Source organism: Delphinus delphis, chromosome 20 (genome assembly GCF_949987515.2).
Source record: "Delphinus delphis chromosome 20, mDelDel1.2, whole genome shotgun sequence".
In the NCBI taxonomy this organism is placed as follows: Eukaryota; Metazoa; Chordata; class Mammalia; order Artiodactyla; family Delphinidae; genus Delphinus; species Delphinus delphis.
In genome coordinates, this window is record NC_082702.1 from 6,384,758 (window position 1) to 6,408,285 (window position 23,528).

Here is a 23,528-nt window from a genome sequence, read left to right on the forward strand (position 1 = left end):
CTTTAAAAATAAAATTGTATTTTGATTTCACATTGGAATACTATTATTTTGGATGTATTGGGCTGAATGAGATGTTAAAATGAACTCTTGTTTTTTGGGTTTTTTTTTTTTTACTTTTAAAAAAAATTGTGGCTACTAGAAAATTTCAAAGTGCATGTGGGGACTTCCCTGGTGGCGGGGTAGTTAAGAATCCGCCTGCCAATGCAGGGGACACGGGTTCCAGCCCTGGTCTGGGAAGATCCCACATGCTGCGGGGCAACAAAACCCGTGCGCCACAACTACTGAGCCCGTGTGCCACAACTACCGAAGCCCGAGAGCCTAGAGCCCGTGCTCCACAAGAGAAGCCCCCGCAATGAGAAGCCCGTGCACCGCAACGAAGAGTAGCCCCCCCTCGCCGCAACTAGAGAAAGCCCGCACGCAGCAGTGAAGACGCAATGCAGCCAAAAATAAATAAATTTATTTTTTTAAAAATGCATGTGTACCTGGCATTATATTTCTTTTGGCCAGTACTGCTGTGGGTGCTGGGGGACCCAGGCCAGGGCTGTGAGCCAGACAGAGGCAACGTCAGCTCTGACACGGGAAGATGCCTCTGAGGTCAAGTGAAGGACACAGAGAAGGGGAAGAGTTTGAGGTAATGGTCCAGGTGGGAGAGAAGCAGGTCTGAGCTGGGACCGGGGACATAGGGATGGAGAGAAGGGACCACACGGAGAGAGGGGGCAGTGGGATAGGACTTGGGGATCAATGGGCCATGAGCGGTCCAACCTGGTACCTGGGAGGATGGTGGGTCCTGAGAACAAGATGCTGGGTTCAGTGGGGAGATGAGTGAGAAGGGCCTGGGGGAAACTGGGGGGCGAGGGGAGCAGCCCCAGAGAATATATCAAATGCCAAATCGGTTTTCATCCCAAGAGTGACGGGGAGAAGCAAAGGTGTTAGCAATTAGATTTAATGAAAGAATTAAATGCTACCCACAGTGCCAGGCCCAAGCTGGTGCTGAGGTCGACGTTATTCATATCAGTTGCACTTATTGCTCAATGACTTTCCCCAAAGCTTCCCTTTTCCATCTTGCCTGTCCCTGTGATTATCACACCCATTTCCCTACAGGCGGCCGCACGTACACCCATTCCTCCAGCTCATGCCAGTCTGCCATTTCCCTACAGGCACCAGACCCTTTAACTACCTCTCTCCTCCTGACTAAAACGCCCAAGTTTAAAGACACCTCTTCAAATCTTCCTGGATCCCCCCCATAGCTTCCTGGACCCCCGTTTCTCATCACACGCTTCCTGCATTCCCGTTTATTTCTGTGTCTCTCTGTACACGTTAAATCTCATCAACAAGGCCTGAAGTCCTCCCGGGTCCCGCTAGCTTCCCCGCTGCCCTCTCCCACGCCACCCCTTCTGCAGGAGCTAACTCCCCCCTGTGCGTACACATGCTTCTCTTGGAAACGCAGGTGGAACCTAGGAGAGGTAAGGAGAGATTTAGAGAGTGTTAACGGAGACTTGGAAAATCAAGGGGAAAGACAGAGATACAGAGAAAAATATAGAGAAAGAGGCAGAGGGGTAGAGAGACACAAACAGAGACAGACACGGAGGCACCCTCCGCCATGGCCAGGGAGAGAGCTGGACACCGAGAGACTTGGAGAAGGGGGGCCAGGCGGGTCAAGAGTCCTGATATCCGGGCAGAGGTGGGTGGACACTCAAAGGACAGCAACAGGACTGTCCGATAGAGATAAAGGGAAGCTATTGATGCAGCTGGCCGTCCACCTGCCCGGAAGAGAGCTTGAGAAATGGAGCTGACAGGAGCATGGCACTGGGTGCTGGGGACAGACAAAGCCCGATTGTTCGAAGGCCCTTTCCCCACAGCGCCTGGGTCCACACCACAGCCTGGGGCAGGGGCGGGTACCAGCTTGGTGACACACGCTTTCTTGCTGGCTGGTTCTGCTGTGTCTCGCGAGGACACTGAGGTTCTCCAGCACCCACAGAGGGACTTACAGGCAGGTGCGTGAGTCACCCCAACCCCACTGAACCCGTGGGGCCTGGTTCCCGGTGCCCAAGGGTGCTGAACCCAAGAGTGACAGCCTGCAGGCCCCAGAACACGTGAGAGGTGGGAGTCCAGGAGGACAGGGGGTTCTGTGTGTTTGCCTGGGACGCAGGCATTTGGGTCCTCAGATCCTTTCTTTCTTTCTTTCTTTTTAAATTAATGAATTTATTTTTATTTATTTATGTTTTGGCTGCACTGGGTCTCTGTTACTGCCTGCGGGGTTTCTCTAGTTGCGGCGAGCGGGGGTTACTCTTCGTTGCGGTGCGCGGGCTTCTGACTGCGGTGGCTTCTCCTGTTGAGGAGCACGGGCTCTAGGCACGCGGGCTTCAGTAGTTGCAGCGCGCAGGCTCAGTAGTTGTGGCGCACGGGCTTAGTTGCTCCACGGCGTGTGGGATCTTCCCGGGCCAGGGATCGAACCCGTGTCCCCTGCATTGGCAGGCGGATTCTTAACCACTGCGCCACCACGGAAGCCCCTCAGATCCTTTCTTGCTCAAGGACCTAGAAGTCTAGGAACTGAGGAGAACAAGCTTCTGCCCTTCCTTCCTTTAGATCCAGGTGTGCAGACTCCCAGCTCCTTTCTCCTTGAAGGTCCGGAATACTCAGCCCCCAGCCCCCTCCTCCCTCAGACCTGGGAACCCGGGCCCCCAGTGCACTCAGGGACCTGCACTGCCCTCCCTGGAAGCCGGGGTCGGGGAGCCATCAGGCGGGGAGCTGTGGGAGGGTGGGAGGAATATGCGTGGGAGGCCTGGGTGAGGAGGAAAAGGGCGGGTCCCCCTCCTGCCTCGGGAACCCGGGGAGGCAGAGATTAAAAGGACACACCAGGAGCATCTGAGGACAGGACCAGTGTCTTCCGGGAGGGCCAGGGAGCTCAGGGTGTCTGTCTGCCAGGCCCTGGGCGCCACAGCCCCTACATCCTCTGCTTTCTGCCCTCCGTCTCTGACTCTCGAGGCGTCCTCTGTGTTTTCAGCATCACTTCTCTCTCCGCGGTTCCCTGCATTTCTGACTCTCTGTCTGTCTCCCTTTCTGTCTGCCTGTGACACGTACTGTCCCTGCCCCCAACCCAAGAGTCGACCCCCAGGCAGCCGGCCCCCAGCAGGTAAGATCACACCTCCCACCAGAACCTACAGGTGTGGGGTTGAGCAACAGGTAAGCACTGAGCCAAAGGGAGGAGGAGAAATCCCACAGAGGGAAGAACGTCAGGGGCCCTCCCTCCTCCTGTTACTAAGCAGGCAGACTGAAGCCGAGGATAGAAGAATCATGTGAGGTGCGCGTGAGCAGCGGGTTCTGGGTCCTCCCTGGCACCCGCCTCCGGGGGACCCTCAGATGGAAGACATGGGTCAGGGAGACAAGAAATCAAGAGGCTAAATGGGGAAGACAGAAGTCAAGGCTCAGGAGAGCAGGGCAGGCCGGGGAGGAAGGGGAAGAGGAGGCGGGTGGAGAGGGAGGAGACTGGGCGAAGTCTGAGGCCGGGACTCATGGAGCACTTGGCTTCCCTTCTCAGGAATGGCCATGAAGACGCTGATTGTAACACTGATTCTGGTCGCTGCAGGTAGGCCAAAAAGGGAGGGGCAGGGGGCTCTTTGGGCATGGGGTGGGGGTAGTTGATGGGGAAGAGATTGGAACTGGGATGGGGATACACATGAGGATGGAGGGGGCTGGGTTTCAAATGAGGAAGACACAGGGGTTAAATTAGGGACGAGGGATGCAGATGGGGAAGGGGTGGGAGGTGGCCGTGAAGATGGGGAAGGGTTTGAGGATGAGCTTGGCTTGGGAGATGGGGTTAGAGACGGGGAAATTGCCTGGAGGTGGGGTTAAAGGTAAGAACGCTTAGGGATGGCTTTGGGGATGGGGATGGGGATTGAGATGAAGAAGGGGTGGGTTTGAGGAAGAGTTTGAGGATGGGGTTGGTTTGGGGCAGGGGATGGAGAAGATCTTGATGATCAAGACAGCAATGGGGTTCACCTTGGGGGGAGGTACCTGATGTCTCCAGACCTTCTCTCTGACTCAGACCCTCCCTCCCTCAGCCCAGACAGAGGAACAGAATAAGGTGCTGCATGGTGGACCCTGTGAGCAGACGTCTCACCCCTACCAAGCTGCCCTTTACGCCTCAGGCCACTTGCTCTGTGGGGGGGTCCTCATTCACCCACTGTGGGTCCTCACCGCTGCCCACTGCAAAAAACCGTGAGTCTCCACGCTGTGAATGAGGAGTGGTTGCAATTAGACCCTGCGGGCGTCTTGCAGACTTCACACATCCCCCTGTCCCATCATGAGGCCATCTGATAACCAGGTTCAACTGGCCAGTATTTAATTGATTATTAAATACACTGCGGGGATATCGCAGTGAAGAAAACAAGAAAACTGCTGCTTTGATGAACTGACCTTCTACAGGGCCCTGTAGGGAGCGATGGAGTTAATTCTAAGCGCTGGGGGGAGCCACGTAGAATTTTAATCAGGGAAGCAGCATGATCTGATTTCCATTTTTAAAAAAACTCTGGAAAGTGAACGGGGCGGGGGATGAAGGGATGCACGTGGAGGCTGTCGCCATTGTCCTGAGATGGACCAGGATGGTGGCCCCGAGGATGGAGCGGAGTTGAAAACCCGGGGAGGGGTCCTGAGGCTGAGTCAGCAGGACCTGGTGGTGTGGAATGGGAGAGAAAGAGAACAAGCAGGGCTTGTCCGGGGAGGGGACTAGAACAACTGGCTGTTTGGATGTGTCTTTCTCTGAGTCGGGGGAGAAGGAAAGAGGAGCAGTTTGGATATGGGTGGGGGAGCATCAGACATTTTGTTTTAGCCAAGGTGAGTCTCAGGTACCTGGCTGGTGTTCAGGAAGGATGCCAGGCTGACTGCTGGCGCTCAGGGGAGAGGTCAGAGATGGAGGTAAACATTAAGGCTTGAAATACCACAAACAGGTGGTTATCTAAGGCTACGGGATGGGATGAGATCATCCAAAAAGTGGGCATAGATAGAGGACTGTAAAGGACCCAGGGCTAATCCTCAGGGCACTAATAACCACTAGTTTGATGAACAAGAACCACCATTTTTTTCCACGCTAACTATGGGCCACGTACCCAGGTAGGCAGTTTCTATACCTTTCCTGGAATCCCCCACAATAAGGGACTCTTGGCTTCTGAGGAAACTGAAGCTCAGAGAAGGAGCAAGTGTCACATCCCAGTGGGAGCTGGGAGAGACCCCAACAGGGGTCTCACCTTGCAGGGTCATGGACACAAGGACCCCCCCCCAGGGTGGTCTCCCCCAAGCGCTGGTAAACCTGGCATCACTCCCACCATCCTCATTCATTCATTCAGCGCACATTGGCCAACAGCACCCACTAAGGGCCAGATCTGAGCTGGGCAGTGGGAATTCAGCAAAGACTCAGATGGGGAGATACCCAGAGTCTCTGCCCTCGGGGACGCAGGAGCAGAAAGGTGCAGGAAGACAGTTCTAGAATCCTCGACAAACCATACCATTACAAATGACTCTAAGTCCAATGAAGGCGAATAAACAGGGATGGTTCCATGAGAGAAAAGAACAGAGGTACCTGCTTTCGATGGAAGAAGGCGTCCGGAAGGACTTTCTGATGAGATGAAATTCAAACTGAGGCATGGAAAATGAGAAAGGGGGCAGAGCAGCCAGGGCAGAGGAAACGCAAGGACCAAAGAAGTGGGAACACTGTGAAGAGTTCTAAGAAAAGAAAGTTACTGGTTCACTGAGGGTCAGAGGAGAGTGGGATAAGGCACTTGGGCTTTATTCTGAGGGTAATGGGGAGCTATGGAAAGTTTCTGAGCGAGGGAGTAATGCTTTGATCCACTTCACAAATATTTATTGAACACCTATCCTACGCCAGACACTGGTCTAGGCACCGAGGAGGATGTATCTGCCTAAAACAAAAATCCCACCTTGATATTCTAGAGCTCTGTCATCTAATGCAGTAGGCATTAGCGACACATGGCCAATTAAATTCACATTCATAAAAATGAAACGAATTTCCAAATCCACTAGCCACACTTCAAGGGCTCAGTAGCCGCCCGTGGTCAGTGGTCACTGTTTCAAACAGTGCAGATAGAGAATATTTCCATCCTTACAGAAACTTCGATCGAATAGCACGGCTGTGGCAGAGGGAGACAGTAAAACAAGTACATATTTAACAATACGTATATAGTGTGTCAGATGGTGATGTTAGGTTCTCTGGTGGAAAGGAAACCAGGAGAGGGAGCTAGGACTTGCCTGTTGGGGTGGATACTTGCATTTTAATTGGGTCTTCAGGGAAGGCCTCACTGAGAAGGTGACATTTGAAGGAGGTGAGGGAGTGAGGCACGCAGATATCTGGGGGAAAGAGTTGCTGGCAGAGAGAACAGCCCGTGCAAAGGCCCTGGGGTGAGAGGATGACTATTGTGTTCAAGGAAAGGCAGGGAAGCCGGTGTGGCTGGAACAGAAGGAGAAGGGGGAGACTGGGAGATAACTGACAAGTGATGGGGACGGATTGTGCAGAACCTTGTAGGCCACAGTGAGAACTTTGGCCTTTATTCTGAGCAAGATGGGAGTCACAGGAGGGTTCTGAGCACAGGAGGGACAAAGCTGGCTTATATTGTTAAAATAGCTCTGGCTGCTTTGTGGAGGACAGACTATGGAGGGGCAAAGGTAGAAGCCAGGAGTCCAGTGAGACCGTAGTCCAGGTAAGAGATTATGGTGACTCAGACCAAGATGGCAGCAATGGGAGAGGTGAGAAGTGGTCAGATTCTGGCTATGCTTTGGAGAGACAAGAGGATTTCTGGACAGCTGGGAGGTGAGTCAAGAAATAAAGAGTCAAGGATAGCCTCCGGGTTATTCTGGAAGGATGGAGCTGTCATTTACTGAGCTGGAAAGACTGTGAGGGGAGAAGACCGGATGGTTCATGGTGTACCAGGCTACCCCACCTCCCACCGTAGCCCCCTCTGGAGCCTCAGCTGCAGCCCAAGGGCCCCAGGTGAGACCCAGCCCTTCTCTTTCCCAGGAATCTTCAGGTCTACCTGGGGAAGCACAACCTTCAGCAAAGGGAGAGTTTCCAGGAGGAGAGCTCTGTTGTCCGGACTGTGGTCCACCCTGGCTACAACCCCGCCACCCATGACCAGGACATCATGCTGTTGCGCCTGTCACGTCCAGCCAAATTCTCTGCACACATACAGCCCCTGTCCCTGGAAAGGGACTGCGCAGCCAACCACACCAGCTGCCACATCCTAGGCTGGGGCAAGACGGCAGATGGTCAGTAGGGGGAGAATGATGCAGTTGACCCATCATCAATGGGTGATGGGTCACGGGGAGGCGGGTTAACGGTGAGAATCAATGGGGTAGTGTATGAGTGGGTGAAAGTTCCATGGGGAGGGAGGGCAAATATGGGAGTTGGGCCAATGAGTGAACAGCCAATGGAGAAAGTAGACCCACAGGTGAAGGTATGGAGATGTGGGCCATAAGATGAAGGGTCGATGAGGAGGGAGGGTCGCTGTGGAGACACTAATCAGGAAGGGGGCCAGTTGTCAAAAGGGACCAACCAGGATGCACTGATGATCAAAAAAGGATAAATGGAGGAGGGACTAATGGAAGAAGCAGGGGAGCCAGCTGAAAGACGTGAACTGAGAAAGCCAACAGTGTAGAGAAAGCTAATGGCGGAAGGGTCAATTGAGAAGAGTCAGTGGTCAAGAGGGGTCACTAGAAGAAGGACTAGAGGAGAAACAATAGATCAGCAGGAACCAGTGAGGGTAGGCCAGTGAGGGAAGGGCCATAAAGGAAAGGAGAACCAATGGGGGAGGATGAGGCCATTTAGGAAAGAAGCAGTGAGGGAGTAGACCTTTGGATGAAGGGCCAATAGAAGGGAGAACCAATGGGGAAAGAAGGGACCAGTTAGGAAAGGCCAAAAGTCAAGTGATGACCAATCAGGATGAGCCAATGGGCAAGAAGGGTCCAATGAAGGAGGATGGGCTATAACAGAGGAGGGACTAATAGAGGAAGAGGGTCTAGCGGTCAGCTGAACTACTGAAGAAGGTGGGACCAATGGAAACGAGACAAGTGAAGGCAGGAACTAAGAGAAGGAAAAACCAATAGGAAATGAGAACTGGTAGAGGAGGGGTAATTAGTGAGGAAGACAGGCCAATGTGAGGGAAGACTGATGGAAAGAGGGACCAGTCAGGAGTCAGGCAATGGAAGTGGGTTTTGAGAATGAGCGACAAACAGGAAAAAGGGAACCATTGGGAAATAGGGTCCAATAGGGGAGGGAGGATTTATAGGTGTTGGAGGATCGATGGGAAGGGTGGGTTGTGAAGTGATCCTGGCCCATCTCTCTTTGCAGGTGATTTCCCTAACATCATCCAGTGTGCCTACCTCCACCTGGTGCCCCGTGAGGAGTGTGAGCGTGCCTACCCTGGCGAGATCACCCAAAACATGGTGTGTGCCGGGGATGAGAAGCTCGGGAAGGACTCCTGCCAGGTGAGGACGCCAGGACCCACCAGTTACATAGTCAAGGACAGAGATGGGCAGGAAGAGACAGATACACAGGCCAAACTAGAGCTTTACAGAGACAGGCTGGGTGAAAATCAGAGGCATGATAAGGGAGAGAGACTCAATTTGATACACAGAAACACCATCGGGGACAGGCAGAGATAAAAAGTCAGTCAGCAGAGACAGGAAATGCAGAGACAAGGATGGAGATGAAGAGATCAGGAACCACAGAGACACAGTAGGGAGGCAGATGGTGCCAGGAGGCTGTCCCTGCTCCAACAGAATCCCCACAAGGTCTGCCTGGAAATAACCACACTGTGCAGAAGGGGGACCATAGCCGGGGAGAGACGGGGCTCCATCCCGATTCCCAAATGCTTGGAACTTGGGTTTCTGCCACCATCGTCCATTGGATTTCTCCTTTTGAGGCCAAAACTGAGCCCTGTGCGTTGAAGGATCTGCAGAGACCAGCCAAGTGGGAGAAAGAGACAAAGAGAGAGAAAAGTGGTACACAGTGAGTTGGATGCAAAGAAAGGGCAGGCAGATGAGCCCCATTTCTGAGACCATCTGTCCTCTCTTTAGAGATCTCTGTGTTTCTGAGTCTCCCTCAGTCTCTTCTATCTTCCTATCTGTGACTTTGTGTCTGTCTGTCTCTCTCTCCCCGTATGTGTGTCTTTCTCTCCATCTCTGAGTGTCTTTCCCCCTCTCTACATGTCTCTGTGTCTCCTTCTGTCTGGCTTTCCTTCTCTGCGAGCCTGTATCTGACTCTGTCCCTCTTTAACCACAGGGTGATTCTGGGGGTCCGTTGGTGTGTGGCGACCGTCTCCGAGGCCTTGTGTCATGGGGTAACGTCCCCTGCGGATCCAAGGAGAAGCCAGGCGTCTACACCGACGTCTGCAGATATGGCCACTGGATCCGAAAAACCATTCAGGCCAACTGATCCTGATAGGTGACCTGCACTTCTTGACCTTCCCCCACCTGCCCAGATCTGACCCTTAATGCTTAATACAAGTGATGACACCACAGCACGAGTCCCCCCTGATTTTGCTCCAGTCCCATCCTTGCATCACGAGGAGTGATGGGAACACCAGCTAAGGTCTCAAGCCTGCCACTAAGAGACACAGGAAAATCCCTTCCAAGCACCTCTCCCTCCCCAATTATTCCACGGGCTCGACTTCTTCCTACAGAGAAGGGGTCCCCAGTCTGGCTGAACCTGAGCTGGGCTCCCAGCTCCCCCACTTGCTTAGCCGTGCAACCGCGGGAGTGCCTTCCTTCAGTGCATAGATTTTCTCATCTCTAAAATAAGGATAATAATCGTATATCCCTCATAAGGCGGTGGCTACGTTGTTGGGGAGATTCAAGGCTGTAAACACGTGAAACACATACCGCGGTACCTGGCACACCCGTGTGAACAATAAAGAGTGAATTTTATTATTAGTGGTACTTTTTGCTTTTATCCCACCTCTGCCTCTCTGAAGCCCAGATATCCTTAGTTCCCTTTTACAGCCCAACTTGCTTTTTCTCCTCCCTGGGAAGACATCCTTGTCTCCTCCACCTAGCTAGCCCTGAGGGGTGGCTTTCTCCACTAAACTCCCTCTGTAGCAGCAAAAGCAGGGCGATGAGAGGGCTGGGAGGCCACTGTGTGTGGGTAAGAGTGATGGGAGGTAAAGAGAGCAGGGTCCACATCCCAAAAGACCACAGACTCCAGGTTGAGAGGCTAGGGCTTCTCCTGAGAGCAGTGGGGAGCCATGGAAGGGATGAGAGCAGAAGCAGCTCTGGGGCCATGTGCGGGATGGACCAGAGGCCAGGGGGGAGTAGAAGTGATGGTGCAGGGAGAGAAGATGAGGGCTGAGCAGGGGCTGGGGCTGGGACAGCTGGAAGGGGGGCTGAATATAAATTCGCCGTGGGGAGAAGTCTGGGTGGGTGGCATACTCAAGATGCTAATGACCGGTAGAAAAGTCTGGGAGTGTGAGAACATCTGCTGTGTTCCAGAGATGGCAAATCATCCAGGTTGGTGGGGGCTGGGGTTTGAGGCCAGAGAAATAGGTGACGTGGCTGGGAAAGTAGGTCACTGGAACATGGCGTTGGGCCCTGAGTACAAGGCAGAAGCACTTGACCTTGATCCTGAGGGTCTTGAGAAAAAGAAGGACAGGGTCAGATGTGGGTATTTGAAAGATCTCACTGCAGTCCATTTGAGGAGAGGGGGATGGGCAGGGAGGTGTAGAGACTGGAGGCCCTCCCCAAAAGGAGGGGGGCAGACAGGCAGAACTGGGTGAGGACCCAGGCTTCTACATGCTTTCTGGGGTTCTTCCACCCACGTGCACCGCGCGTGATCCCACCCTGATGCAGGCACGCCTATCCCCAAGCCCCAGGTCTGTCCCTGTCCTCAGAGAGGCCTTCCTCTCTTGACCCCCACTGCACCATCTCCAAGAAAGACAAAACGCCATCTAAGCCAGGCATCCTCCCAGGAAGACGAATGGGACAGTAAGTGGCTCCCCAGAGAAAGGGAAAAGAGGGTCCAACATGGGAGCTGAAGTTTCGAGCAGAGAAATATTTAGGAACAGAGGGAGAATCAGACACAACGGTCCATTTGCTTCACAAACATTTATCGCAACCTTATTTTTGCCCAGCATAGAGTAGAACGAAGCTGGAAATCGTTACACAGAGCGGCCACACCATAGGAGATATTCAAAGTCAGTCATGTGTCATTTTATGATAGAAGAGCTATGCGGTCCAAAGACAGAGGCAGTATATGAAAAGAACAGGGTCTCTCGAGTCTAAAGGTCTTTAGATTTGAGAAAAAGCACACTTAGATGCCTCAAGAACCAAAGAAAGGTGAAATTTTATGAAGGTGAAATTTACCAAAGGTGAAATTTTTGCGATGGGAGGGAGTAATTGACTTTTTATGAGTACATGAAAATATTAAGTCACGTGATGGCCCGGGCCCACCTTGACCGACCCCTTTCAGAAGTTATGAAGAATAAATAGGGGCATGAAATTCACTGGGATCACCAGGAAGAAGCCAATCAATGAACGTCCAGACCCAAATCAACTTCCGTTAACTGAGAGGAAATCATCTTCCTTAATGGATACTAACAATAATAACAGAGAGGTAACATGGTTTGCCCAAAGTCTCGAAGACAGTAGGTGGTCAAGTCAGAATTGAATGCCGGGGGGCTGGCGCCAGAGTTTGGGGTCCTAACTGCTCTGCTAACATCTTCTTCCAATTCTGATAATGTTTTCAAAATGAGCATGGAAATGTTTGAAGGCCCGACCCTTAACATGAATATTGTTGGAAGCAGAATCTCTGCACGTTTGGTGTTGAAGGTGTTTGTATGTCTACTAGAATTTTATCTACTGTGGGGAGAGTCTTCTGACTTCAACTTGGAATGGGTCATTGCCCTGTGATTTTTAAGTTAGGGTCATCCCAACTTTATATTCAGTGTTGAGATACTTGAAAGAATGCAATGTTGATCATATTTTTTAAAATATTTATATATTTTAAAATAGTTATATATATATTTATATTTTAAAAATATTTATATACACTTATTTATTTGGCTGTGCCAGGTCTTAGTTGCAGCATGCAGGATCTTAGTTACGGCATGCAGGATCTTAGTTACGGCACGCAGGATCTTAGTTGCGGCACGCAGGATCTTCGTTACAGCATGCAGGCTTTTGATTGCAGCATGTGGGATCTAGTTCACTGGCCAGGGATCGAACCTGGGCCCCCTGCATTGGGAGTGCAGAGTCTTAACCACTGGACCGCCAGCGAAGTCCCAGTTGATCATACTTATAAGTAAAATACACATAGATGTATAAATTTATTTACATGCTCTGGAAGGTTTGCCTAAAAACTGAAGGACTTCCAGAAGAGATGGAGTGTGTTGGTTTTTTTAGAAATGTAGTTTTTAAATGCTTGAAGATATTTAATTAACTTAGTTTGTAAATGGGACCCAACATTATTATAAAGACTTACCTCATTTGCTGTGTAAAAGTTTTTAAGTTTGATTAGGTCCCATTTGTTTATTTTTGTTTTTATTTCTCTTGCCTTGGGAGACTGACCTAAGAAAACATTGGGGGCTTGCCCGGTGGCTCAGTGGCTAAGAATCCGCCTGCCAGTGCAGGGGACACGGGTTCGAGCCCTGGTCTGGGAAGATCCCACACGCCGCGGAGCAACTAAGCCCATGTGCCACAACTACTGAGCCTGTGCTCTAGAGCCCGCAAGCCACAACTACTGAGCCCGCGTGCCACAACTACTGAAACCCGCGTGCCTAGAGCCCGTGCTCTGCAGCAAGAGAAGCCACCGCAATGAGAAGCCCGCGCACCGCAATGAAGAGTAGCCTCCGCTCGCCAAAACCAGAGAATGCCTGCGTGCAGCAACGAAGACTCAGTGCAGCCAAAAATAAATAATAAAGAAAATAAATAAATTACAAAAAAAGACTCAGCCATATCCTTATAAAAAGAAAAAAGAAAACATTGGTACCATTTGCTGTACAGCAGAAATTAACACAACTTTGTAAATCAACTATACTTCAATTAAAAAAATTAAAACGCAAAACGAAAACAAAAACCAACAACAAAACCCTTCCTGTAATCAAAACACATATTTGGAATAAAAAGGTTTGTAAGCTAAACTTAAAAGACTGTAGGCTTAAAAGAAGTAGGCTGCTGGATTTGTCCCCTTCATGCATGAAATATTCATTGCAATCGCCAAAACAAACCCCAGAATTTTATGTTTTTAAGTTTTTTTCCGTATACACTGAAACGAGTCTCAGGGCTCTAAAACCTCCCATTCAACAGGCGCCGGCTTACAGAAGTGAACAAGACAGCTTTGCTTTTGCCCTCAAGGAATGGAGCTCTGCAAAGGCAGCATCTCCAGGCATGTTTGTCTATTTCTCTTCACAGACAGATCTGAGGCTGCAACACTGTAGATGCTCAGTAAATAGGTGTCAAAGGAGGCTTTGGCTCTTACATCCTGGCGGAGACAGAGACTTGGAGACACAGAGATGGATGCGTATGGGGGCAGACAGAAAGAAGAGCTGGAATGCATAAGAGGTCAGAAGAGGCAGCCCTGGGTGGCCCAGGAACCGGGGAGGGAGGAGACACCTTTTGGGTTCCCTACCCAGTGCCCCATTTCCCAAGAGGCCGGGAGCCACCCACCCCCTAGCCTGGCCTCTTGGTCTCTTTCCCCATTGACAGGTGGCCCTGCCTAAATCTCACCCACGCCTGGCTGTGTCAGACAGGCTGTGTAAGGCACCTGCCGGGGGGCCTAGACTGGATCCCCGCCCCTTTCTGCCCGGTGGCCCTGGTCACAGGGTGAGGGGCAGAGAAGGGGTTGAGGGGGTGTCCATCAGCAAAGTGGCCAGAGTCTTCCTGGCCCAAACGGGGGGTGAGGGAGATAGAGGAACAGAAAGACACAAAGATACACATACTCAGAGCCAGTGACAAAGGGCGGGGGGGGGGGGGGAGGAGAAGGAGAAGAAAGAAGAAGGAGAAGAGGAAAGAGAAGAAGATGATGCAGGGATAGAAACAGAGAATAGGGAGACAGAGAAGGGTAGTGTCACAGAGAAAAGAGAGATAACAGAAAAGATACAGGGGCTTCCCTGGTGGCGCAGGGGTTGAGAGTCTGCCTGCCGATGCAGGGGACGCGGGTTCGTGCCCCGGTCCGGGAAGATCCCACATGCCGCGGAGCGGCTGGGCCCGTGAGCCATGGCCGCTGAGCCTGCGCATCCGGAGCCTGTGCTCCGCAACGGGAGAGGCCACAGCAGCGAGAGGCCTGCGTACCGCAAAAAAAAAAAAAAAAAAAAAAAAAAAAAGAAAGAAAGAAAAAAGAAAAGATACAGAGAGAGACCCAGGGGTGTGGAGAAAGAGATGAATTGAGAATCACAGCAACACATAAAGGGGCCTGAGGAAACTTTTGGGGTGATAGCTCATTATCTTGACTGGGGTGATGGTTGGAAGTGTGTGGGTCAGAACTCATCACACTGTACACATTAAATATGGTATATTTCTTGTGCCTCAGTTTTACCACAATAAAGCTGTAAAAAAAAAAAAATACAGCAGAAAGAGACACTGGGTGGGCGCCTTATACGGAGAGAGACTCAGAAAGATTGCGAGGGAAGCGGAACACAGAAAGAAGGAAAGATGAGAAGGGGGGCGGAGGGAGGTAGAATGAGTGAAGGCACGGGGAAGACAGAAAAACACTTGCGCCAAGGGCGCTCCAGAGCTGGTGAGACGCCAGACCTCCGGAGACCCCTCCGCATCCCGGGGCCAGGGAGGTAGGGAGTGGCCTTCGGGACTGGGTAGGGGGTGCTCTGGGGGTGGAGATGGGGGGAGGCCGGAGGAGTGGTTGCTAAGGCCCGGCAGGGCGCCTCACGCCCCAGGGATCAGTGGGTCGTTATAACCCAGGCCGGGTGCCGGGAGCGGAGGCGTAGGCGGCTGCAGGACAGCGGCGGCGGCGCTGGGAGCGGGTTCCCCCACCCGCTACCTGGGGGACGTGGCAGGTGAGGGCTGGGGAGGCGGGGCATAGGAAGGGAGAGATGTCTTTGCGTTGGCTCTGGTCTGGGATGCATCCCCCATCCTCTTTCCATCCTCTCTCGGAGACTGGAGGATGCTGGATGTTGATTCTTTTGAAGTCTATAAGCCCTGAGTCTCAACTCATCTCAGCGCTCTGGGTGGGCCATGTCCTCGTGGTCCGTCTCTGCTCTGAGAAACAGGGAAGGGAAGAAGGTGGGGGTGGGTAAGGGTTCCCAGAATCACCTGGGCCTCCCCACTCTCTTTTCCTCCCTGCCCCACCCCCGCCAGGTGCAATGACCTTGGCTACAGCTGGACCCCTGGGCGCGGATGGTCGGTGCACTGATCACAGCACTGATTCTGGGGGTGACAGGTACCCAGAATCCCAGTGTGTGCACGCAGGGTAACTGTGCGTCGTGGGGCTGTCGGTGACTCTCTGTGTGGCACTGGGGGAACACATGTGACTGGTTATGGCTCCAAGGCTGGGTGAATGTGAGTCTGTCTTTACTTGTGATTGTGTGTGGCTGTATGACTGCTACCGTGTGTGTGTGTGTGTGTGTGTGTGTGTGTGTGTGTGTGGTGCCTTTTCCCATACTGAGTGACCGTTGGTGACAGGTGTGACTACTCTTTGAGGCTGTAGATGGGATTGTGTGACCGGGTGTTTGTGCATTTAGGATGGTGTGTGTGTGTCACTGACTGTGAGTGTTACCGTGTGTGGCTTTGTGTATGTGTGCCTGCTGGTTTCTGTCCCTGTGTGACAGGATTGTGTGTGACAAAAGTGCTTGGCACCGTGAAGATGTGTGGCTAGGTGCCTTCGGGTAGCCGTTTGTGATTGTGTGATTGTGGCTGGGTGCAGGATTTTGTGTGGCTCTCTTTGCAAACACGTGGCTGCTTGAGGGTCTATGTACGGGTGACTGTGTGTGACTGTGTGGCTGTAGGGGCTGTACGTGCGATGGTGCAGCGCTGTGTGTGTGTGTGGAGCGCCCATCCCTCCTGTGACAGACTGAGCGTGCAGAAGAGGCTGTCACCACGAGACAGTGGCTGTGTGAAGGTGGATGACGCTAGGTCACTTGCCCTGTGTCATGCTTGGTCCACTGAGTCTAACCTTGTCACATGCCACCACGCTGTGTGCGGAAGTGAGTGGCAGTCTCTACCCGTCTGCACACGAGGCATATATACACAGGTCACTAAAACACTGTGTGTGAGCGAGTGAGATCACGTAAGGCTGCCCCCGAATGTGTGTACCTGGGAAGCGTGTGTACCGCGAGGCAGAGCTGCGTGTGTAACTGTCCCTATGGGGACGACGCACGCCTCCCTGTGTAACTGTGCGTGTGCACGTCTGTGACAGCCGTTGTGTGCCTGTTTCTTGGACTGTGTGCATAAATGAAGACAGCAGCAAGGGTTTCACTTGTCGGGGTCCTCAGCAAGGATATAAACAAGTGACCGCGTGAACAGACGATGGGGGAACCGGTGATGGGGTAGGATATCTATGCCCCTATCTGCAGGTTTGTGTGAGGGAGAAGGGCAGGATGATTCAGGAGGCACATTTGTGTTCGAGAATTCGTAAAATAGCTCTGCTCTCCACCCCCCACCCCACGGGAGCCCCACCCCAGTCTCAGCACTTTTCCTGGTTCTGCTCCTCCAACTCTGGCCCAGCCCACAAGCTCTGACTCTGCCGCTTTTCCCCATCCATACCCCAAGTCCAGACTCTCTATCTACAGTCAGGGATCCTTGAGCTGTGCCCCTCCCCCAAGAAAGGCCCAGCCTCTTTGGCTCTCCTCCTTTGGGCCAGGATCCACCTCCTGCCCTGACCACAGCTCCTAGAACCCGGCCCCTGCCTCTTCTCCCAAAGCCAGGGCTCTTTATAGGATCGACTCCTCCGCAGGACGCTGGCCTTGGCCCTGCCCAAGTCGATTTCGAGCCCCTCCCACATCTCAGGCTCTGCCGACTCCAGCCCAGACCCCATTCGCTAAGGCTTGACGCCCCCCACCCTCACTTCTTAAAACCAGGTCCCGCCCCTACAGCCCTGCCCGCCCGCCCCCGCCCCCGCCCCGCCCCGCAACAAAAGCGCCCCTCGGGGGTCAGAATTCCTCGGGCTGGTCTCGCCTCTGGATTATAAGCCCCGCCCCCGAGTCCAAGCCCCGCTCCCGAGCTCTGTTTCCGGCAACCCCCCCACCCCTATTTTCTGCCCCCAGAGCCTGTTCTCACAAATGATGTTGCTTCCTGCGACGACTCCTCTGCCGTCGGGCCCTCCGGGAGCACCCAGGACCTCGGACCTGGGGCCGGGGAGAACACCCGGGCGTCTGACGGCACCAGCAGCCGCCTCGTGAATGGGACCGACTGCGAGAGGCCCAGCCAGCCGTGGCAGGGTGCGCTGTTGCTGGGACCCAACAAGCTGTACTGCGGGGCCGTGTTGGTGGACTCGCAGTGGCTACTCACGGCTGCCCACTTCCGAAAGCAGTGAGTGGGGGCTCCGAGAGGAGGGCTGAGGGGGGAAGGTTGGATGGGGGATGGGGCATGGCGGTGGGGGGATGGGGCATGGCGGTGGGGGGGATGGGACGGGGATGAGGAAGCAGGGGGAGGTAGAGCTGGGGAGGAGAGCTGGGGTGGGGATGGGGTTAGATTGGGGAGGAGGTTGTGGTACTGGCTGGGAGTTAGGGGTGAATTGGATTCGGGGCTAGGATTGCAAATGCTGGATGGTTAGGAATAGAGATGTGATTTGGTTTGGCTTTGGAACTGGAGGTGGGATGGGAGGTGGGATGGGACAGGATGAGGATGGAGCTGGATTAGAGAGAGGAATGGGATTGGAGAGGGCTGAATTTGAAGTTGGGAATGCATATGTTGATGATTTGGAGGTGGGTAGAAGATTGGGGCTGGGGTTAGGGTGGGGTTTGGAGGTCGATCAATGAGTTGGATTTGGGTTTGGTCGTATGCTGATGGTTTGGGATGAAGATAGAATTAGGTTTGGCTCTAGAATTAGTGGTCGGTGGAGATTGGGATGGAGCGGAGATAAAAATGGAATGGGGATAGGGTGGGGCTTCAGAATAGATGTAGGATGGAAGATGGGGTTTGGATTAGGGTTATGGGTGGGGTTGGAGATGGTTGGCTTTGAGGCTGGGCATGGTTAGTTAGAGCTGGGGTTGAGACTGCATATGTGGGTGGTTTCTGTGTGGGGAGAGGATTAGGGTTAGCGCTGGGGAGGGGATGGAGATGGGTTTGGAGTTGTGACTGGGATGGGGATAGGCATGGGGTTGAAGATAAAGATGGTGCCGGGGATGGATTTGTGGATGGGGTGAGATTGGGGTTGTGAGCAGGTTTGGCATTGGGGTTGACATTGGATATGGGGGTAAGGACCAGAGTCGGTCGAGATTGGCACCATCTTCCTCAGAGTTTTCAGAATCCGTCTTGGCCACCGTTCCCTGTCACCCATCTGTGAATCCAGGCAGCAGCTGTTTCAGGGGATCAAATCCATCCCCCACCCTGGCTCTTCCCACCCCGGCCACTCCAATGACCTGACGCTCATCAAACTGAACAAAAGAATCTGTGAGGCTCAACACGTCAGGCCATCAACGCCTCCCATTGTCCATCCGCTGGGACCAGCTGCTTGGCGTCTGGCTGGGAAACGACCAGCAGTCCCCAGGGGGAGTGTCCAGGTCTCTTCCGCTGCCCACCTGTGTCTGCCTTCTCCCCCTCTCTGTCTCTGAGCACTCTGCCCCTTCCCATCGTCCTCCAGCACTCACTGTGGCCCTTCCCCAAAGTCCTCCAGTGCTTGGACATCACCGTGCTAAGTGAGGACAGGTGCAAGACGGCCTATCCAAATCAGATAGATGACACCATGTTCTGTGCTGGTGACCAGGCCGGCAGAGACTCCTGCAAGGTAAGGCTAGAGACTTCTCCATTCATTCAGCAGACACACACTGAGACCAACCATGTCACCTGGAGCCTTGCTATGTGCTGGGGACCCTGCGATGATCAGATCGGTGCTCACAGAGCTCATTCTGGAGCAGTGCTGTCCAGTAAAAATATAATGTGAGCCTTACGAGTAATTTTATTTGTTTTTTGTGGGGTTTTTTTCCCCCCCACTGTGGGGCATGTGGGATCTTAGTTCCATGACCAGGGATCGAACCTGTGCCCCCTGCTGTGGAAGCGCAGAGTCCTAACCACTGGACCGCCAGGGAAGTCCTTACATGTAATTTTAAACATTCCAGTAGCTACATGTAAAAAAAGTAAAAAACAGCTGAAATCGACTATTGTAATAATATACCCTATTTAATCCCATGTATCCCAAGTACCATCATTTCAAAAGGTAATTAATATAAAAGAATTATGAATGGAGTGTTTTACGTTCTTTTATTCTCATAGTAAGTCTTTGAAAGCCAGTGTGTATTTTTTTGGTTGTTTTTGTTTTATTTGTTTTTTCTTCTTTTTCTATTTTTTCCTTGTGTGTTTGTTTTTGGTTTGTTCGTGCCAATGAGTATTTTCACACTGACAGCATATCTCAGTCTGGACTAGCCATGTTTCAGTGCTCAAGGGCCCCACGTAGCTAATGGCCACTGGTCTCAAGGGAGAGATCAAGGCTGTGTTGTATAGAAGGGCAGGATGTGCCCTGAATAGAGATGTCACATCTAAGGGCCACCCTTCATACAATATACATCGCAGTTTTGTCTTAGTTATTTGGGCACATTTCAGGCAGATGCAGTCTGAAGTGTCTCATTCCCATAAAATCTGTGGTGTGAAAGCTTTCTGGCAAATGCGAGTAAAATGTCTTAAGGAAGGAAAACAGAAACCCGTGGTCGGTATTTTTAAACGAAAATATTTAATAGAGAGGATGGATCACAAAGGTGTTGGAATAGCAAAAAGGTTAAAAAAAAATCCTATGGTCAGGAAACTGCATAAACAGGGTAATTTCAGAGAGTGGTAAGGGCTGTGCAGGAAATAAGACATAGTTTTATGAAAGCAAGTGATGGGGGGCAGTATCTGGAAGGGTGATTGGGACGGCCTCAAAGAGGTGGCATCGGAGCAGAGATTGAATGACACAAAGGAGCAGCCTTGCAAAGGTTAAGGGCAAGAAAAGCATGTGCAAAGGCCCTGAGGCAGGGAGGAGTTCGGCTGATTCAAAGAATAAAAAAAGAGCCAGCGTGTTTGGGGGACAGGGGTCGAGGCTGGAGAGATGAGTGGGACCCAATGTCCAGCAAATATTTCTTCATCCCCAGTACGGACCTTCTTTGTATTCTCACGGGAGCTTTATTTGTTGAGGATGACAGAAATTAAACTGTTACAGCTCAGGACGCTTCCCTGTATTCAGGTCCCAGAAGGGTCTAGAGGAATGTAAATTAACAAGCTCTCTGCTGGCAGGATGTATGTTTCAGTAATCTTGGTGTTTAGTAAGCTGTGGGCTCAGACAGCACTCCAGTCCCATTCTGATGGCTGGGAAAATCTCCCCACCCACCCCACTCACCCCCGCAAATCTCACAAATGTGACAGTTGCAGCAACTCCCCAGATCTCCCAATTTAATCTGTGTCCCCACTTAACATTGGAAGCACCCACATCCGGAGAGAGGGATGGGTGGAGGGGTTTTTATCGGAAGAAGGCAAATCTGATTTGGATGTCAGCATTTTAAAGCACTAGCCTTTCTGTAGCCAAGGGTAGCACCTTGCTTTTCTTTCCCTAGACCTCCAGTGGCTTTTTCATACCAGAGTGTGGTCTGGGTGTGGCCGCTAAAAGCAAGAAATAATAACAATAATACTAATACTATAACACTAATAGCAGTTAGCTAATTGCCACTCTTTTTTTTAAATTTTATTTATTTAAAAAATTTTTTTTTAATTTTTGCTGTGTTGGGTATTCGTTTCTGTGCGAGGGCTTTCTCTAGTTGCGGCAAGCGGGGGCCACTCTTCACCGCGGTGCGCGGGCCTCTCACTATCGCGGGCTCTCTTGTTGCGGAGCACAGGCTCCAGAGGTGCAGGCTCAGTAGCTGTGGCTCACGGGCCCAGCCGCTCCGCAGCATGTGGGATCTTCCCAGACCGGGGCTCGAACCCGTGCCCCCTGCATCGGCAGGCGGATTCTCAACCACTGCACCACCAGGGAAGCCCCCAGACACTCTTTTAAGTGTTTCCGATGCATCAGCTCAATTTACTCATTTAACCTTTATTATTAACTCTATTTTACAGACGAGTAGCCAAGGCTCAGAGCAGTTAACTACCTTCCGAGCAAAAGAAACTGCAGGGATGTGGAACGAGGGCAAACAAAAAATGATGAGAGAAAGGTTGAAATTTAGCGATCGGGGCAGCTAAGCTTTTTTTGCCTGGGGAAGAGTGTCTGCATTATAATGGGGAAAGAAGCCAGGTTGTAGGTATTTTGCGTCAACATAAATAAGAAATGACAGTAAAGAGTGCTGAATATTATTACAGAAGGGTAATTACAGGGAGCTATGGGGAATTAAGCACAGGCAACCTAAATTAGTCCAAGGGAGTGATTCTCAACCCCAGGGTAATTCTGACCCCCCCAGGGCATGCATGGCAATGCCTGGAGATGTTTTTCGTCATCGTGACCGCTGTCTGGTGGGGAGGGAGGGGTTTCCCAGCATGGAGTGGGTAGGGGGATGCTGCTGAATGCCTTACAAAGCACAGGACACCCTCCCACAGCAAAGAAGCATCTGGTCCCAACGCCGGCGGCGCCCAGGTTGAGAACCCCTCACCCAGGGGCTGAGAACTGCCTCTCTGCAAAAGTGAGGTATACGTGCAAGGCGGATGGGTGTCAAGGACGGGTGAAGAGTGAGGAAGGGAAAGGAAGGGGTGTCCAGTAGGAGAAACACAATATTCAAAGGTTGGAGGGGAGAGCGAGAGAGAGAAGGAAGCACAGAGACACACAATGAGGAAGACAGACGGAAAAGAGGTTGGGGGGAGGGTAGACAGGGACAGAGGGGGTTTCCAAAGGGTGAACGTGGGGTGAGATATTAATATTCTCTCTCTGTGTCTCTTTTTACATGTGTCTCCCTCGCTGTCATTGTCTGTGTCTCTATTCTTGCTGCCCTGGTCCTTCTTCATCTCTGTGACTCCCTCCCTCACCTCCCCACATCACCACCTCTCTGTGCCCCTCTCTCTCCTCCACAGGGTGATTCCGGAGGCCCCGTGGTCTGCAGTGGTTCCCTCCAGGTCCTTGTGTCCTGGGGAGACTTTCCCTGCACCCAGCCCAGCAGACCCGGCGTCTGCACCAACCTCTGCCGGTTCTCCAAGTGGATCCAGGACACTTATCCAGTCTAATGCATGAGTCGTCCTAGGACCCGGCTTTCTGGCCTCCCTCGACCCCTGCAGGGACCCCAACACTCCTTCCAGACACCACCTCCTTCCCCAAAATGTTGAGGTGGTTCATCTCTCCAGTGCCCCGCCCCCAGTCTCCTGGAATCGAGGTCCCCCTTCCCGGACAGTGGATGGACAGGTCCTTCTGGTCGGATCCTGAAGACAGTTCCCATAATGACCGGGGCGAGAGCTGCACTGCACCTCTGTCTCCCCAGTGCTTCCTTCCTCAGGTCCAGAGTCCACCTTCTTTGCAGCTGTGACCCAAATCTGGTCCCAGAAATAAAACGTCTGAGAAGTGGGCTCCGTGTGTGGTCTCTTCCTTGAACGGCCGGGCAGCCAGGGACAAGTCCCTCACCCCTCGGCACCGCTGCGTTCACTCTATTAGGTTATTTCACTTGCAGCAAACAGAGATTCACTCGATCTGCTTTTCATTTTATTCATAAATATTGATCGACTGCCAGGAATGTGTCCAGATGCCGGGGATATTGCAACGGGAAAAACAGGAAAATTCCTGCTGCGTGAAGCTCCCCCTGTAGTAGGGGAAGACAGACAATAAAAAAATAGACAGGGCCTCCCTGGTGGCGCAGTGGTTGAGAGTCCGCCTGCTGATGCAGGGGACGCGGGTTCGTGCCCCGGTCTGGGAAGATCCCACATGCCGCGGAGCGGCTGGGCCCGTGAGCCATGGCCGCGGAGCCTGCGCGTCCGGAGCCTGTGCTCCGCAACGGGAGAGGCCACAGCAGTGAGAGGCCCGCGTACCGCAAGAAAAAAAAAAAAAAAACAAATACATTATATACTATAATAAGTATGTGATATGAATAAAAGGAGAACAGGGCATGAGGAAAGAGGAGGAACGTTGGGGGGTTGTATATTTACCCTGGAAGGTCCGAAGGGTGCGGGCGAGCAGTAGCTACTCCGACCCCCACCCTCACCCCAAGATGACCACATCCTAATCCCTGGAACCTGTGAATATGTGACTTTATATGGCAAAGGGACTTTGCAGCTGTGATTAAATTAAGGATCTTGAGAGGCAGAGACCAGTAGAATCCAAAGTGTCCTTATAAGAAGGAGGCAGGATAGGGGGTCAAAATGAGAGAGAGATTGGATGATGCTATACTGATGACTTTGAAGATGAAGGAAGGGGCCACGAGCCCAGGCATGTAGGTGGCCTCTAGGTAATGAAAAGGGCACAGAAATGGATTCTCCCCTAGAGC

The 23,528-nt window shown here is 52.2% G+C and overlaps 2 protein-coding genes across 9 annotated transcripts; both read left to right on the plus strand.

Annotated features, from left to right (window-relative positions):
* Positions 1-1,783: 1,783 nt before the first annotated feature.
* On the plus strand, positions 1,784-9,923 carry LOC132416415 (kallikrein-6-like). 8 transcript variants are annotated; one of them, XM_059999780.1, is made up of 6 exons: positions 1,784-1,994; positions 3,539-3,586; positions 4,062-4,218; positions 7,028-7,275; positions 8,357-8,493; positions 9,290-9,923. In XM_059999780.1, exons 1-6 carry the CDS (start codon positions 1,784-1,786, stop codon positions 9,440-9,442), a joined length of 954 nt encoding a protein of 317 aa, XP_059855763.1. In that variant the 3' UTR covers positions 9,443-9,923. The 8 variants fall into 8 exon arrangements, with proteins under 8 accessions (XP_059855763.1, XP_059855768.1, XP_059855765.1 ...); XM_059999785.1 differs by lacking the exon at positions 1,784-1,994 and adding an exon at positions 2,083-2,100; XM_059999782.2 differs by lacking the exon at positions 1,784-1,994 and adding an exon at positions 3,115-3,133.
* Positions 9,924-14,591: 4,668 nt separating this feature from the next.
* KLK5 (kallikrein related peptidase 5) lies at positions 14,592-22,539 on the plus strand. The gene is given in 6 exon segments (XM_059999789.1): positions 14,592-14,783; positions 15,310-15,391; positions 17,214-17,478; positions 18,407-18,585; positions 18,588-18,895; positions 22,132-22,539. Coding segments are annotated over 5 exon segments (945 nt in total). The 5' UTR covers positions 14,592-14,783; positions 15,310-15,348; the 3' UTR covers positions 22,282-22,539.
* The last annotated feature ends 989 nt before the right edge of the window (positions 22,540-23,528 follow it).

Excerpts from the sequence above, each read along its gene's own strand:
- LOC132416415 (XM_059999780.1), top strand. The coding sequence starts at position 1,784 with ATGGAGCTGACAGGAGCATGGCACTGGGTGCTGGGGACAGACAAAGCC. Across the intron at positions 1,995-3,538 it reads ACAGAGGGACTTACAGGCAG|GAATGGCCATGAAGACGCTG; the intron begins GTGCGTGAGTCA and ends TTCCCTTCTCAG. Across the intron at positions 4,219-7,027 it reads GCTGCCCACTGCAAAAAACC|GAATCTTCAGGTCTACCTGG; the intron begins GTGAGTCTCCAC and ends TCTCTTTCCCAG.